This window comes from Capsicum annuum, chromosome 12, assembly GCF_002878395.1.
Source record: "Capsicum annuum cultivar UCD-10X-F1 chromosome 12, UCD10Xv1.1, whole genome shotgun sequence".
NCBI lineage: Eukaryota > Viridiplantae > Streptophyta > Magnoliopsida > Solanales > Solanaceae > Capsicum > Capsicum annuum.
The window spans coordinates 56,491,790-56,507,474 of NC_061122.1; the positions used below are offsets into that span (position 1 = coordinate 56,491,790).

At 37.5% G+C, this 15,685-nt stretch overlaps 1 protein-coding gene across 3 annotated transcripts in view; it reads left to right on the forward strand.

The window, feature by feature from the left end:
- The window catches only part of LOC107850643 (protein CPR-5), a 36,320-nt gene extending 23,913 nt beyond the window's left edge, over positions 1–12,407 (forward strand). For all 3 annotated transcript variants that reach the window (XM_016695319.2, XM_016695318.2, XM_047401794.1), the window contains one exon: positions 12,313–12,407. In XM_016695319.2, coding sequence (XP_016550805.1) covers positions 12,313–12,392 — 80 coding nt within the window. In that variant the 3' untranslated portion in view covers positions 12,393–12,407. The remainder of the gene's footprint in view (positions 1–12,312) is intronic.
- The last annotated feature ends 3,278 nt before the right edge of the window (positions 12,408–15,685 follow it).

Below are 15,685 nucleotides of genomic sequence, written 5' to 3' on the forward strand. Positions count from 1 at the left end.
ATATTTGCTCCTATTGCGAGGCATGAAACAATAAGATTTCTAGTCGTTCTTGCAGCCAATACAAGTGGAAAATCTACCAGTTAGATGTCAAATCTGCATTTATAAATGGATTTCTTGAAGAAGATATTTATGTTGAATAACTTGAAGGTTTTATAGTTGCAAGTGAAGAAGACAAGGTGCATAATCTTAAAAAAGCTCTATACAGTCTTAAATAAGCTTCGAGAGCTTGATTTAGTAGGCTAGATACTCATTTGTTGTCTCAAGGCTTCAACAAAGGCCTAAATAAGCCTACTTTATACTTCAAAATGAAAGTTGATGGGCGGTTAATTATTATATCCATTTATGTTGATGATTTGATGATCACAAGTGAAAATTATCTTGCGGTTCAAGAAGTTAAAAACGTGATGTTAAATGTTTTTGAAATGTCTGATCTAGGAGAAATGAAGTTTTTCCTGGGAATGGAGATTTCTCAATCTCCTGAAGGAATTTTTTTGTCCCAAAAGAGGTATTCCTTGAGTCTCTTAAATAGGTTCAAGTTTGATAAGTGCAAACCTGTTGCAACTCCACTTGTTGTGAATGAAAAGTTAATGAAGGATGATGGAGAAGAGAGAGCAGAGTCAAAACTCTATAAAAACCTTATTGGAAGCTTGTTATATCTGACTGCTACCAGGCCAGATGTGATGTTTGCAGCTAGTTTATTATCCCGATATATGCACTGTCCCAACACAAAGTATTTTGGAGCTGCTAAAAGGGTGTTGACGTATATTAGAGGGAAACTGATTATGGCATTTGGTACAAAGTGTGGAGAATGAAGCTCTTATTGGCTATTTAGCTAGTGATTGGGGTGGATGTTTGGACGATTACAAAAGCACATCTGGTTACTCTTTTTCATTTGGTTCAGGCATTTTTTCTTGTAGCACAAAGAAGCAGGATATTGTAGCTCAATCTTCAGCAGAAGTCGAGTATGTGGATGCTACATCAGCTACAAATCAAGGAACTTGGTTGAGATAAATCTTTTGTGAATTTGATCTTTTGCCAAAGAAACCAACAGTGATCTATGTAGATAATAAATCAGCCATTGCTATGGATGAAAATCCAGTGCAACATGAAAGGACGAATCATATCAACATCGGATTTCATGCTTTACAAGATACCAAGAAGAATGGCGAAGTTAAGCTGGTGCATTACAGAAGTGAAGAACAACAAGCCGATATTCTAACCAAAGCTCTTCTCGCCAATAAGTTTTTGAGTTTCAAAGGATGTTGCAGGGATTTCCAATGAAAAATCTTAAGAAGGAGTATTAAGAAATAAGGTTTCTCTAGAAACTCCTAGATAGTAGATATTTTTGTAGTAAAAAAGTCTTTTAGTTAAAATGAGTGGTGGTTAGTTAGCTACATATGTACTTAGTATTGTGTGAGATATTTTTCTTATTTTGTGGTTTGTAATCCTCACACACACTCTATACATATGAAGCCTATGTAATGAACTATCTAGAGTATTAAGAAGAGTACTCAACAAGTTTCAGCCTATTCTTCTTTCTTTGCAGTTTTTTCATGAAGCAATTTACAACTACATTTTGCTACTATTTCAGCTTATAGCCTTTTTGATTCTTCTTGCCTTTCTTGTGATAATTAGGATTTGTTCATTGTGTTGTAATGTTAATATAATCTAGTTTCAATGTATTACAAACAAAATCAGGAATGTTATCTTCAAGTTGTATAATTCGAAGACTTGGGATACTTTCCTTGGGAGGTTTGTGTGTTGTTAGGAATTAGAATCTATAATTCCTTAGGTTAAATAGGTTTATAATATTTGTCGAGAGGATCATTGTGGTTAGTAAAGTTATGGTAAAATCCTATAGAGGTATAGATCATGATTTTTTACACTTTTTTGAGCCAGGTGTTTTTCACGCAAGATTATTGAATTCTTTACTTACTATCCTTACTGCTTTTTTGGATAACATTAGGCAACTTGTATCACAGATTTGGTAATTTTTATGTTTAAGTAACTAAACTCTAGGTCGTGTAGAATGTCATGTGGGCTACTTTACTTAAAAGAAATCATATGGTAGAACACGGGATGAGGCTCACTTTATCTGACCTTTAATTTAGAAGGGGGGAAAGGTAGTTGAACTATCTCGTGTAGAAATTAACAGGGCTAGTGAGCCATGACTAAACACTATTATCTTATATGCCAACGAAACTGGCCCAAACCATTTATAGACTTGAAATATTGATTGCAAATATGATTGATTGCAAATATATGGAACACTGTAAAAACCCAAAATACACTACCATAATGGGGGCTATTTCGTGGTGAAATTTTAATCTCAGAGGATAGGAATAAGGTTTTGTATGCTAGACATCAGATTCTTAACAATGCTATTTTGTGGTGAAATCTTAAGCATGGAGGATAGGAATGAGGTTTTATGTGATAGATCTCAGATTCTTAACAATAGGTCAATTATCATCAAAGCATGGACCACTAATAATGAATTTGCAAAAAAGATCTAAAGTCTATTCCATTATGGGAAAAATTTCTCAATCTTTCTTTTAGATATTGGTCCATGGACTCTCTGAGTATATTGAGTAATGTTTTGGAGATTTCTTTGTACGCCGATAATTGCACAACAAAGATGGACATGATTTCATATGCGTGGGTACTAGTTAAGATGGACATCACTAGGCTATTTCCTATGATGGTTCAAGAACCTGAACTGGGTGAGAAATAATTTGATCAAATATTGTAGTATGATTGGAAACCATGCTATTGTGGAACATGTTGTCAACTGGGCAATAATTGTGCAAGCGCTAAACCGATATAGAAAGATGTTGGGCACAAATAGGATCAAGGGGCCCAAAAGAGACAAGAAGTTGAACCTTAAAAACAACATGATGGTTTGCCTACTATTGTGGCTCTAACAAATGATGAGAAACTTGTTGTTTTTCGGATATAAAATTTGTATTCAACAATATGAACTTCAACACTAAGTTCAAGAACAACTTCAAAAACTACAAAGAAGTTTCAACAACTTCAAACACAAATTCAAATAGTATGAGCTATCAAAATGAAGTTTCTACTATTTTCTAGAAAAGCAGTAAAACCAAGTCAAAGAAAATAAAATGAAGACAAAAAATAGAATCAAGTCCACCGAATTCACCGTGTGTCCTTAAGGAATTTATTCCCCTAAAGTACTTGAGGTTAATGGACTATCTCCTTCCAAGATCAAATAATTTACTTCAAAAATAGTGGTACCTCAAATTTTTTAAACCACTAACTCACTCAACATTTTGAAGATCACACTAGAGTTTTTTTTGACGAAGACGTTTTTCAACTCAAAAATCATACTTTTACCTGAGTAAAAGTTTGGGTATTTATACCAAAAGGCGTTGCTTTAGAAAGGAAGCAATGATTTACAAAACAATGCACTATTTTTAAAATGACACCTACCTGTGCTGTATCTGCGCCTGACCTGCGCTGTATCTGCATATAGGTAGAATTTTGAACAAAACAGAATGTTCTGGCTTGGCGTATGCAAGACCTGCAGCTAAACTGCGTGCGCAGGTCATTTTTTTATTTCAAAATAGTACCTTAAAGGGTCACGTCCCTTTGAGGTGCATTGTGGCGTGTTCACATTGCATCCATAAATGGAGAAAATTTTCCATTGGATTTTTGGATTAAAAATTCACTTCATTTAATCTTTGAATAAATTTTGTCCAAAAAGGTAATCTCTCAATCGAGCGACAACAACGATGGTGCAAGGCATATCTTCTTCTTGCCTCAATGTCCATATGAAGGAGTGCTTCTCAATATAAGCATAAGAAAGTTTCTTTCTCCCACCAATATGGTAGAACTTTACTTTCTTAAAGTGAAAAGTCACTTCACTTTTTCCTTCATTTTTCATTCACATATTCACTTAGAACCCAATAATCCCTCATATACATGGAGAATGACTATTTTATAAAATTTTTTATGGAAAAGTGTGTGATCTACAAGCAAAGACTAATTATATCTGAATAAGTATGTTTCTCTTGAACTTTCCATAGTGAGCTTGCCCGGATGCACTCGGTCAATTGGTAAATGTAATAACTTTGAACTATCTAAATTTAATGTATACCTAGACAACACAAGTCACCACGACCAATCTTTTATCATTTATGGTTCTCACGGTTTTGTTTGTTTCAGCCATGAATACGTCCTGGTTTCATGATAGCTTAGAGAATAGATCTTTACTATCATTTTCCTTGAAGCAGCTTCCACTTCACCCTCACATAGGTGATTCTGAAATATTTAATCATTTAGATCAAACTTTTTGGTCTAATCCATCGAACTCAGAAACCATTAAAAATCTTGAAACCATAAGGTTTATCCTTGTTTCCTGAACATTGTCTTCATTATGAGAATGGGTTGATTATATTGACAATTTTGAATCGTCAATCACAACTTTATGTGATCTTCTTGAATCTAGATCTTGGGATCTCTAGTCTTCTAGGTAGAGTTCCTAGGATGTAAATTCATTCCTTTCGATGATCTCTCAACTTCCTCTCTCGATAGGCCTTTTGATAGTAGATCTAACACATTATCCTTTAACTTTGCATAGTAAATCGTGATAATTTCACTAGAGAGTATTTCTCTAATGGTATTATGTCTCCTTCTTGTATGACAAGATTTACCGTCATACATCATGCTCCTCACACTATCTATTGCCTCTTGACCATCATAGTGTATACATACTATTTCTAAAGGTTTGGTCCAATAAGGAATATATTCTAAGAAATTCCTAAGCCATTCAGCTTCTTCACCGACTTTATTTAACCTGATAAATTCAGATTCTATTGTATAGCGAGCAATGCATGTCTGTTTGAATGATATCAAATAGACTGTACTCCACCAAAATAAAATACATATCAACACGTAGATTTTACTTCATTCGATCCAGTGATCTAATTTGCATTACTATATTCTCCAATCACCGCTGGATATTTGTTATAATACAAAGCATAGTGTTGAGTATGTTTTGAATGCACCAAAACTCTTTTCATTACCATCTAGTGAGTCTGATTGGGTAAAATATTCTGGGTTTTGAACCTTAGAAAATTTCTTGGAATTTCGTTCTTCGGACACAATACGACTTATGGGTATAAGCCGTATGCTGGGGTACAAGTGGTATGGTACTTTTGTATGCTAACTAGTGTTAGTTGGTGGGATGGTTTTGGTCATTGGAATGGGTATGACTTAGGGGTATGAGTCGTAGGGCTTGGTACGAGTCATATTAGGGACTCATATGGTGGGCAGTGTTTGATCTTCTTGGTATTTTATTCTGCCAGGGATATAGGTTATGGGTATGGATCGTATGCTGTGGTTACGACTTGGTTGGATGAGTCGTATACCAGACAATGTTTGATTTATAGTTTGAGGCTTCGATACAAGTGGTGGATACCGATCATATAGGAGGATATGACTCATATGGGTCAGTTGTATCCCTGTGATGGGTTTTTAAGGGATTTATGTGGGGGTTAGCTAGGACCCACGTATTCTAATAAACTTAGGAGGTTATTTACCCTAATATTCTATTCATTAACACTTACAAACTATTCCAAAACACTCAATAATTTTCTCAAGAGCTTTGGGGAAAGAAGGCTAGGGTTTCATCTTACGAATTTCTTTGGAGCTCGTCTTTGTGATTTCTTTCCATTAATTCTTCGATATAAGGCATGATTCTCTTCCCTCATTGTAATTTCAACTAAAGTCATAGTTTATATGATTGATTTTATGGTTTTACTATTTCATGATTACGATTTTCAACTGTTATTGGGGGTTTTGATATTGAATGCTTGGTTATAGTTTCCTATGATTTTACTTATGCTTTTATATGCATCAATGGTGGATTCGGACAATTGTATTGCATGGTCTACTGGTCTTTGGAATTGATTTTGGTTATATTATGCCCCTAAGGTGTTTGATAAAATGCTTATAAAGATATGTTCATTGGATTGACTTCTTTTAATGGATCTCTTGCATGTTTTAAACTGGACAAAGGATTTATGCATGACTTAAATAGTTTGAAAAGGCTAAATGCTAAATGGTTATTCTCATGGAGAGCATGGAAGCCTCCTAAGTGGATTTAATATGGTAATTGGAAGGGCACCTAAGGTCCTCTTAACCTAAATGGTTTGGATATGGATATTAATTACAAGGGGTGGTATGACGGCACCACCAATATTGGCCTTGGTTAATAAATGGTAAATGGATTGTTTGGACAAAGTTTTGATTAGACATTAATGGTGCGGTGTGTAGCTAAGCCGTAGAAGTTAGAGGTCCCGGGGGGACCAAAACTGGAAACTTATATTTGTCGATATGAGGGGTCTTGATGACCATGTGCGTGTGTCACATTTTATATTGGGGGATGTACTAGTCTTCCCATAGGATATTCCCTAGTCATGTGGCTACACGTACTGAGGCCCTTTCAGCAGGGGGAGCTCAACCCATATGGACCGTGGGTGGTTAGGATGACAAAGCTATACAGTCCAGGTAAAGCTTTCAAGTGCATGCTAACCAGGTCCCCTTTTCTGGAACTTACATATGTATGGTTATACGCATTACAAATGGTTTTACTTGGTTTTATGACTGGTATTATTTTATCCATATCCCAAGATTCATGCTAGAGGTCACTCGCTAACCCTATCTACTGGCAGTTGTATACCCATGCTATGCAGAAATCAACCATTCTATTTCTTTTGTTTAGCTCGCAAATTCGGTATCAGTATTTGGACTGAAGTGGTGAGCTTCCATCATTTTGGAAGGCATTATTTCATGTTATGGATTTCTTTAGACAATTTTCTTTTATTTTGGATATTAGTTTTGGTCATGTCCCAACTGAATTTGTTTTTCTTTTGGATAGAGGATTTGTTGTACTTTTGGGGGTTAGTATGGGTAGAATCGGTATTGTTGTCGGCCTTGGCATTGGAATAAGCTGGGAGGCTAGAATCATCGAACATGATTTCTCACTATTTCATCCTACTACATTTTGGGATTGATTTTCATATTATGTTTTGGTATTTCCTTTAATTTATGGTCTATGGTTTGGTTTGGTATGGTTGGGCAGTTGGTACGGTATAGTTGGACTCGATTAGGTCGGTCACGGTTATGACCCTATCCTAGAGTCTTAATGAGAACAATAATGCTATCTTGTTATATGTTCAAAATTTAGCCCATTTAAGGCTTGACATAGGTGGTTGGGTTTGGTAACAAAGGGTGGTCTCCAGTCCTGGTTGGACTTGAGATGCCCATTACGACAAGGCTCGGGGCCAGGTCATGTAAAGTTGGTATCAGAGCCTAGGTTCATGGTCAACTAGAAAGTCCACAAAGCCATGTTGAGTAGAGTCTCTTTTAGGGGTGTGAAGCACGCCACACTCATAAGAGAAATACTGCAAGACATTTTGGAATATTTCACTTTATTGGTATTCTATCTTCAAGCTTGAGTTCTCAATCCCAGAATCTCCTCTTATCCTTGTTTATGCGTCTTTCAGATCATGCCTCCTAGATCTGGAACACAAGGAAATTCTTTCATCCCATCTGGGGATAATGCTGAAGGGGTACGTCTTACATCTAAAGTACATCTTCGATCTCATGGTCCTTTTCCTGATGGTGTTGGAGTTTCTTCTATTCCAACTAGTTCTCCTCAGGTCCCTCAGGGCAACATGACAAATACAAAATTTTGTCATTCTATTTCTGTCAATGCCTAATTGGTTACTGCTCAGGCTGAACGGGGTACGACTGGTGCTTTTTCTGCTGAGGCCTTTAGAATTAGTCAATTTATGAAGATAGGTCCTCTAAATTTTACTGGGGTGGGGGTGGTGGAGGATCTACAAGGCTTCTTGGGTGAAATGGAAAAGATCTTTTGGGTGATGCAGGATACTAATGTAGAGGAGGTTCACTTTGTAGCTTATCAACTCAAGGATATTGCTTATTAGTGGTATGAGAAGTGGGATAGGGATAGATGTGATATGGAAGAGGAAGAGTTGTGGGAGGCCTTTTCTAATTTCTTCTTGGATCAGTTCTTTTGTCAAGAGTTGAGGGAAACAAAGATGGAGGAGTTTGTGAACCTCAGGCAGGGGAGGATATCTATAAAGGAATATGCTTTGAAGTTTCATCAGCTATCAAGGTATGCTCCTAATTTGGTGGATGATATAAGGTCGAGAATATGGGAGTTCACTTTTGGGTTAAAGGAGTTCACCTAAAAGGAACAACAGTTGTATGCCAAGTTCTCTAAGTGTGAGTTTTGGTTGAACGCTATGACTTTCTTGTGTCATATTATTTCTAGTAAAGGGATCATTGTGGATCTGCAGAAGGTTGTTGTGGTGAAGAGATGGCCTAGGCCCACGAGTCCATCTGATATTCAGATCTTCTTGGATTTAGCCGGGTATTATAGGTTGTTTGTGGAAAGCTTTTCTTTGATAGCTGCTCCTTTGACTAAGTTGACTCAGAAGAAGGTTAAGTTTTCTTGGTTGGATGCTTGTGATGGGAGTTTTTAGAAGTTGAAGGATAAGTTGACTTCGGCTCTAATCCTGACCTTGCTGGAAAGCAATGAGGGTTTTGTGGTTTACTGTGATGCATCTCGGGTAAGGTTTGGTTGTGTTTTGATGTAGCATGGAAAGGTGATTGCCTATACTTCCAGGCAGTTGAAGGTATATGAGAGGAATTATCCTACTCATGATTTAGAGTTGTTAGCGGTTGTGTTTGCTTTGATAATATGGCGATATTATTTGTATGGTGTTCATGCGGATATCTTTTCTGATCACAAGAGTCTTTAGTACGTGATCACTAAGAAAAAACTTAATCTCAGGCACAGGAGGTGGCTTGATATTTTCAAGGATTATGATATGAGTCTTCACTACCACCCAGGTAAGGTTAATATGGTTGCTGATGCTCTTAGCAGGTTATCCATGGGGAGTTTGGCTTATGTGGAGGAAGGCAAGCAGGAATTAGTGAAGGATATTCACCGCTTGGCTAATACTGGAGTTCATCTCTTGGACTCTAAGGATACTGGTGTGATGGTGCAAGATGTGGTTCGATCGTTTCTTGGTGCAGAGATTAAAGAGAAACAACTGTTGGATCCTGTCTTGATGAAAATTAATAGTGTAATTGGTGGACGAAAGGTAGTGGTGTTTGAGATCAGTGGTGATGGAACTTTATGGTACGAAGGGAGGTTGTGTGTTCCTGATATCGATGGGCTACGACAAAGGGGGTTTGACTGAGGCGTATGAGTCGTGTTATGTTGTTCATCCTGGCTCGACTAAGATGTATCATGATCTCAAAGAGATCTACTAGTGGAATAGCATGAAGAGGGATGTGGCTGATTACATGGCCAAGTGCGTGATGTGTCAACAGGTGGTATCAAGAAATTGATTTTCTCAAATAGAAGTGGGGAGTGATCAATATGGACTTTGTTACCGATCTTTCTTTGTCTTAGAATTAGTATGATTTGATTTGCATCATCGTGGATAGGATAACTAAGTCTGTGCATTTCTTGCTAGTGCAGACTAAATTTTTGGTGGAGGATTTTACGCGGTTGTATCTTCAGGATATTTGAAGCTGTATGGGGTACCTATTTTGATTATCTCTAATTATGGTACGCAGTTTACGTTTCATTTCTGGCAGTCTTTTCAGAAAGGGTTGGGGACTAAGGTTAGTCTGAGTACTGCTTTTCATCCACAGTAGGATGGGCAAGCGGAGAGAACTATTTAGATATTGGAAGATATGCTTCAGGCCTGTATGATTGACTATGGTGGAAATTGGGTTGAGCATCTACCTTTATAGCTATCATTTAAGTATTGGTATGGCTCCTTTTGAGGCGTTGTATGGTAGAAGGTTTAGATCTCCTATTGGGTTATTTGTGCTTGGAGAAGCAGACATGTTTGATTTGGATTTGTTTTATCAGGGGATGGAGAAAGTCAAGGTGATTCGGGATACGCTTAAAGCTACCCAAAGTCGCTAAAAGTCTTATGCGTATGTTAGGCGTAGAGACTTGGAGTTTTGAGGTTAGGGATAGGGTGTTCCTCAAGGTGTCTCCCATCAAGGGAGTGGTGCGATTTTGTGAAAAGTTGGCAATGTTGCTTATAAGTTGGAGTTGCCAAGTTTGGTTCATCTGGTCTTTTATGTTTCTATGTTGAGGAAGTGTCTTGGTGATCCTTCTTTGATTATTCCTTTGGAAGGATGGGGTATTTTGGATTCTATATTTATGAAGTGGTCCTGGTTGAGATATTAGATGTCCAAGTTCGTTGGTTGCGAACCAAGGATGTGGCTTCGATTAAGGTTCTATGGCGGAACCACAAGGTGGAAGAAGCTACTTGGAAAGCGGAAGAGGACATGAAGTCCAAGTATCCACATTTGTTTTCCGCTTCTGGGATTCGTGCGGAAGGTATGTGTCTTGAACACATCTTTATTTTCTGAGTTTGTTAATAGAAAGATTAACATCTTTGCCTCTTTGTTTTCAAACTTTGTTAAGGGACGTTTGATAATGCAAATGACTCTGTGTGTGGTTACCCTTACCTATTCCATCATTCGGGGAAGAATGTTCCTAGTGGGGGTGACTGAAACATCCTGGGTTTTGACCTTTAGAAAGTTTCCTGGAATTTTGTTCTCCGAACCCAATATGGCTTATGGGTATGAGCCGTATGCTGGGATATGAGTGGTATGGTCCTGTCGTATGCTAACTAGTGTTAGATGGTGGGATAGTTTTGGTCATTAGAATGGGTCCGACTTAAGGGTATGAGTCATAGGGCTTGGTTCCAGTCGTATCAGGGACCGTATGGTGGGCAGTGTTTGATCCTCCTGGTATTTTATTCTGCCAGGGATACGGGTTATGGGTATGGATTGTATGCTATGGTTACGACTTGGTTGGATGAGTCGTATACCGGATAGTGTTTGATCCAAGGGTTAAGGCCTGGATACGAGTGGTGGATACCGATCGTATAGGAGGGTACAACTCGTATGGGTCAGTCGTATCCTTGTGATGGGTTTTTAAGGGATTTAAGTGGGGGCATTTTGGATATTTCCCTACTTACCCTAACTAGGGCCTACGATTTCTAATACACTTAGGATGTTATTTACCCTAAATTCTATTCATTAACAGTTAGAAACTATTCCAAAAACTTAATAATTCTCTCAAGAGCTTTTGGGGCAAGAAGGATAGGGTTTCATCTTACGAAATGCTTTGGGGCTTGTCTTAGTGATTTCCTTTCATCAATTCTTTGGTATAAGGCATGATTCTCTTCCCTTATTGTAATTTCAACTAAGGGCATTGTTTATATGATTGATTTCATGGTTTTACTATTTAATGATTATGGTTTTCAACTATTATTAGGGGTTTTGATATTGAATGCTAGGTTATGGTTTTCTATTATTTTACTTATGCTTTTATATGCATCAATGATGGATTTGGAAAATTGGATTGCATGGTAATGGTTTAATGGTCATTGGAATTAATTTTGGTTATATTATTCCCCCAAGGGGTGTGATAAAATACTAATAAAGATATGTTCATTGCACTAACTTTTTTAAATGGAACTCTTGCATGTTATAAACTGGACAAAGGATTTATGCACGACTTAAAAGGTTTGAAAAGGCTAAAGGCTAAATAGTTATGCTTGTAGAGAACATGGAATTCTCCCAAGTGGATTTAATATGGTAATTGGAAAGGCACCTAAGTTCCCCTTAACCTAAATGGTTTGGCTATGGATATTACTTGCAAGTAAGAGGTGATATGATGGTACGACCAATATTGGCCTTGGTTAGTAAATGGTAAATGGATTATTTGGATATGGTTTTAATTGAGCATTAATGGTGGGGTATGTAGCTAAGCCATGAAAGGTGGTGGTCCCGAGGGGACCAAAACCAAAAATTCATATTTGTTGATATGAGGGGTCTTGATGACCATATGCGTTTGTCATATTTTATATTGGGGATGTACTATTCATACCATGGGATATTTTCTGGTCGTGCAGCTACACACACTGGGGCTCTTTCAGCAGAGGGAGCTAAACCTATATGGCCCGTGGGTGGTTAGGACGACAAAGCTACACATCCCAGGTAAAGGTTTTAAGTGCAAGCTAAACCCGGTCCTCTTTACCGGCACTTATATATGTATGGTTTTATGCATTATGGATGATTTTACTTGGTTTTATGATTGACATAATTTTATCCATATCCTGAGATTCATGCTAGCGGTTACTCTCTAATCTCGTCTACTGGTAGTTATATACCCACGCTATGCAGGAATTGACCATTCTATTTCTCTTATTTTGCTTGCAGATTCGGTATCAACATTTGGACTGAAGTGGTGTGTTTCCATCCTTTCAAAAGGCATTTATTCATTGTATGGATTTCCTTAGACATTTTTCTTTTATTTCGGATATTAGTTTTGGCCATGGTTGGGGGCATGTCCCAATCAAATTTATTTTCTCTTTTGAATAGAGACTTTGTGTCACTTCTAGGGGTTGGTGTGGGCGGGATCTATATTGATGTCGTCCTTGGCATTAGAATAAGCTGGAAGGCTGGCATCATCAGACATGATTTCTCACTGTTACATCCTACTACATTCTGGGATTGATATTCATTTTATGTTTTGGTATGCCCTTTGGTTCATGGCTATGGTTTGGTTTGGTATGGTTGCGCGGTTGGTGCTGTACGGTTGGACTCAGTTGGGTCAGTCACGGTTGTGACCCTATCGTAAAGTCTTAATGAGAACAATAACGGTATCTTGTTATATGTTTGAAATTTAGCCCATCTAAGTCTAGACATCGGTGGTTGGGTTGGGTAACAGGGAGCGGTCCCTAATCCTGGTTGGACAGGGGGCGATCCCTGATCCTGGTTGGACTTGGGATGCCTATTACAACAACGTTTGGGGTTGGGTCATTTCATTGGGTTACTCATGTACCGACTCAATTTACTAATAGTGCATGCTATGTCTTATCGCGTTCAATTCATGATATACATCAAGCTTTCCAACATACTAGCGTAGTCCAACTATGAGTCACTTTCACCTTCATTCCTTTGAAGTGCAAAGCTCACGTCTAATGGATTCTTGACATTATTGAAATCTAAATACTTGAACTTGTCAAGTTACTTTTTAGTGTATATGATACTGACAACGCTAACCCTTGTGGAGTTCTATGAATTCTTATTCCTAAGATTATATCAGCCACTCCAAGGTCTTTCATATAAAACTTGCTCTCAATCATTCATTTCATAGCATTATGTCAGAAACATCTCTACTTATGATCAACGTGTCACCCACACACAAACAAACAATGACTTTGTGATTTGGAGTGTCTTTAATGTACACACATTTATAACATTCATTTATCTTGAAGCCGTTTGCCAATATGGTCTGGTTAAACTTTGAATGCCATTGTTTGAGTGTTTGTTTTAGTCCATAAAGTGACTTAACAAGTTTTCACACTTTTCTTTTTCTACCAGGAACCACAAAACCCTTAAATTGTTCCAAATAAATTTCTTCCTCCAATTTTTCATTTAATAATGTTGTCTTCACATTCATTTGATAGATTTCAAGGCCATAAACCACTGTTAATGCAACCAATATACAAATGGACGTTATTCTTGTTATTGGAGAGTAAGTGTCGAAATAATCAAGGCCTTCTTTTTGTCTAAAGCCTTTCACTGCAAGTCTTGCCTTGTATTTGTCAATATTACCATCAACTTTCATATTTCTTTTGAAGATACATTTAGAACCTAAAGGTTTATTTTCTGGAGGAAGATTAACCAACTTCAAAGTATGGTTTCTCAAGATTGAATCAATCTAACTAGACTACCTCTTTCCAAAAGGATGAGTCCAAAGACGACATCGCTTCTTTAAATGTTTAAGGCTCATTTTTAAGAAGAAACTTTACAAAATCTAATCCGAAGAAAGTCGGCACTCTTTGATGTGTACTACGTCTTGTATTCTCATAATTAAGTACATTCTCCTTTGGTTCATCTTGAGGTCATTTAGACCTTCACTAGATAGTTCTTGTCTAATTTTATACAGATGGATATGTTCAAAGAACTTAGAATTATCTGATTCAATTATCATATTTCCATGAATATTTGGATGTTTGGATTTATGAACCAAAAATTGATATGTTTACTATTTGTAGCATATCCAATGAACACACAGTCCACACTCTTAGATTCTATTTTTGCCCTTTTGGCATAGGAACTTGGACTTTGGATAGACACCCTCATATTTTAAAATATTTCAAGTTGGGTTTTTGACACACCTCAAAATTCGGGACATGTTGTATGGGCACCTCGAGTACACATGTACTGAAGATCGTGTAATACTCCGTACTAATCCTAGCTTGTTTCAACTCTTAGTTGCATACTTAAGGGGTTTAACAACAACAACAACAATAATAGACCCCGTGTATTACTACAAAATGGGGTCTGGGAAGGGTAAGATGTACGCAGACCATACCCCTACCTCCGAAGAAGTAGAGATGCTGTTTTCGATAGACCCCTGGCTCAAGCTAAAGGATAGTAACAAGTGGAGCATACTGAAGGGGTTTAAGTCTTGAAATTTTCACTAAGTGTTGAGGACTGAGCCATTTTTAAAACCTTCTAACTTTGAGGAATTTTAAGTTGACCTTCTGGGCTCCGAGATGATGGTTTTTGAGTTAATTCATGTTCAAGGGTATAAGAAGCATGTCTCGGGTAAGTTTTGGATTTTTCAAAAAAGGATTGGGTCACGTTTCGATTTCCAGAATAGTAGCCCATCGTGATTCCACCGTGTTGCGATGGCTATAGCGATGGCTGCCTTGGCGCGTCGCGGTGGTGTGCAAAATAACAATTGTCATTATCCAGTGACTCACCACAATTGCACTGCATCACGGTGAGTATAGTGATGAGGGAGTCACTGTGCCATGGTGAGGCCTTAAACGACATTCCAGTTATGTAATTTCATTTCTAGGGGCAGTTTAGTCTTTTACCACCGCCCAAATTGTTAAAATAGAAGATTTAACCCTATTCTAAGCATATCACACTCATTCCTTACCAAATTTCTCTTCAATAAAACTCTAGAGCTTCAACTTTAACTTCAAGAAATCCAAGGTTTCACTGTTCCCTTTTTCAAGATAACCAAGAATCTAGGGTTCCTAATCCAAGAAGTTCAAGAAAAGAAATCAAAGGGATGGTATGGTTCATGTGAATGATGAAGCTGCAGATTATGGTAGTGAAGCACCTCAGAAGGGTGCAGAAAGTCCTATAACTGATGCTATTGGAGGGGTATAGAAACCTCCTAATAATAAATCTTTTGCTAAGTTGAGAAAAAAGAGAAGAGCTGCTATTAAGAAAAAATTGGTAGTAGAGATAATGAAAGATACACAGAGGGGTAACTACTCAGAGCCTAAAAGTTTAGAAAAACCTTCACAAAGTTTTCAATCTGTAGCAAATTCCAAATGATGTGTACTTTGAATATTGTTCCTGATTTTGCCTACTGATATGCAAGATGAATATAGGGTTGTTAATTCAAAAGATGAGGTTGATTATGATAATGTATCTATTAATGGCGAAGAGGGGGAAAAAGAGAATAGTGAACACTTAATCAAAGCTTTTGATCTTGATGTGCTATAGGTATTCATGAGGAAATTCAGCAAGTCACTGAAAAGCAAGGATTATCCCCAAGAGG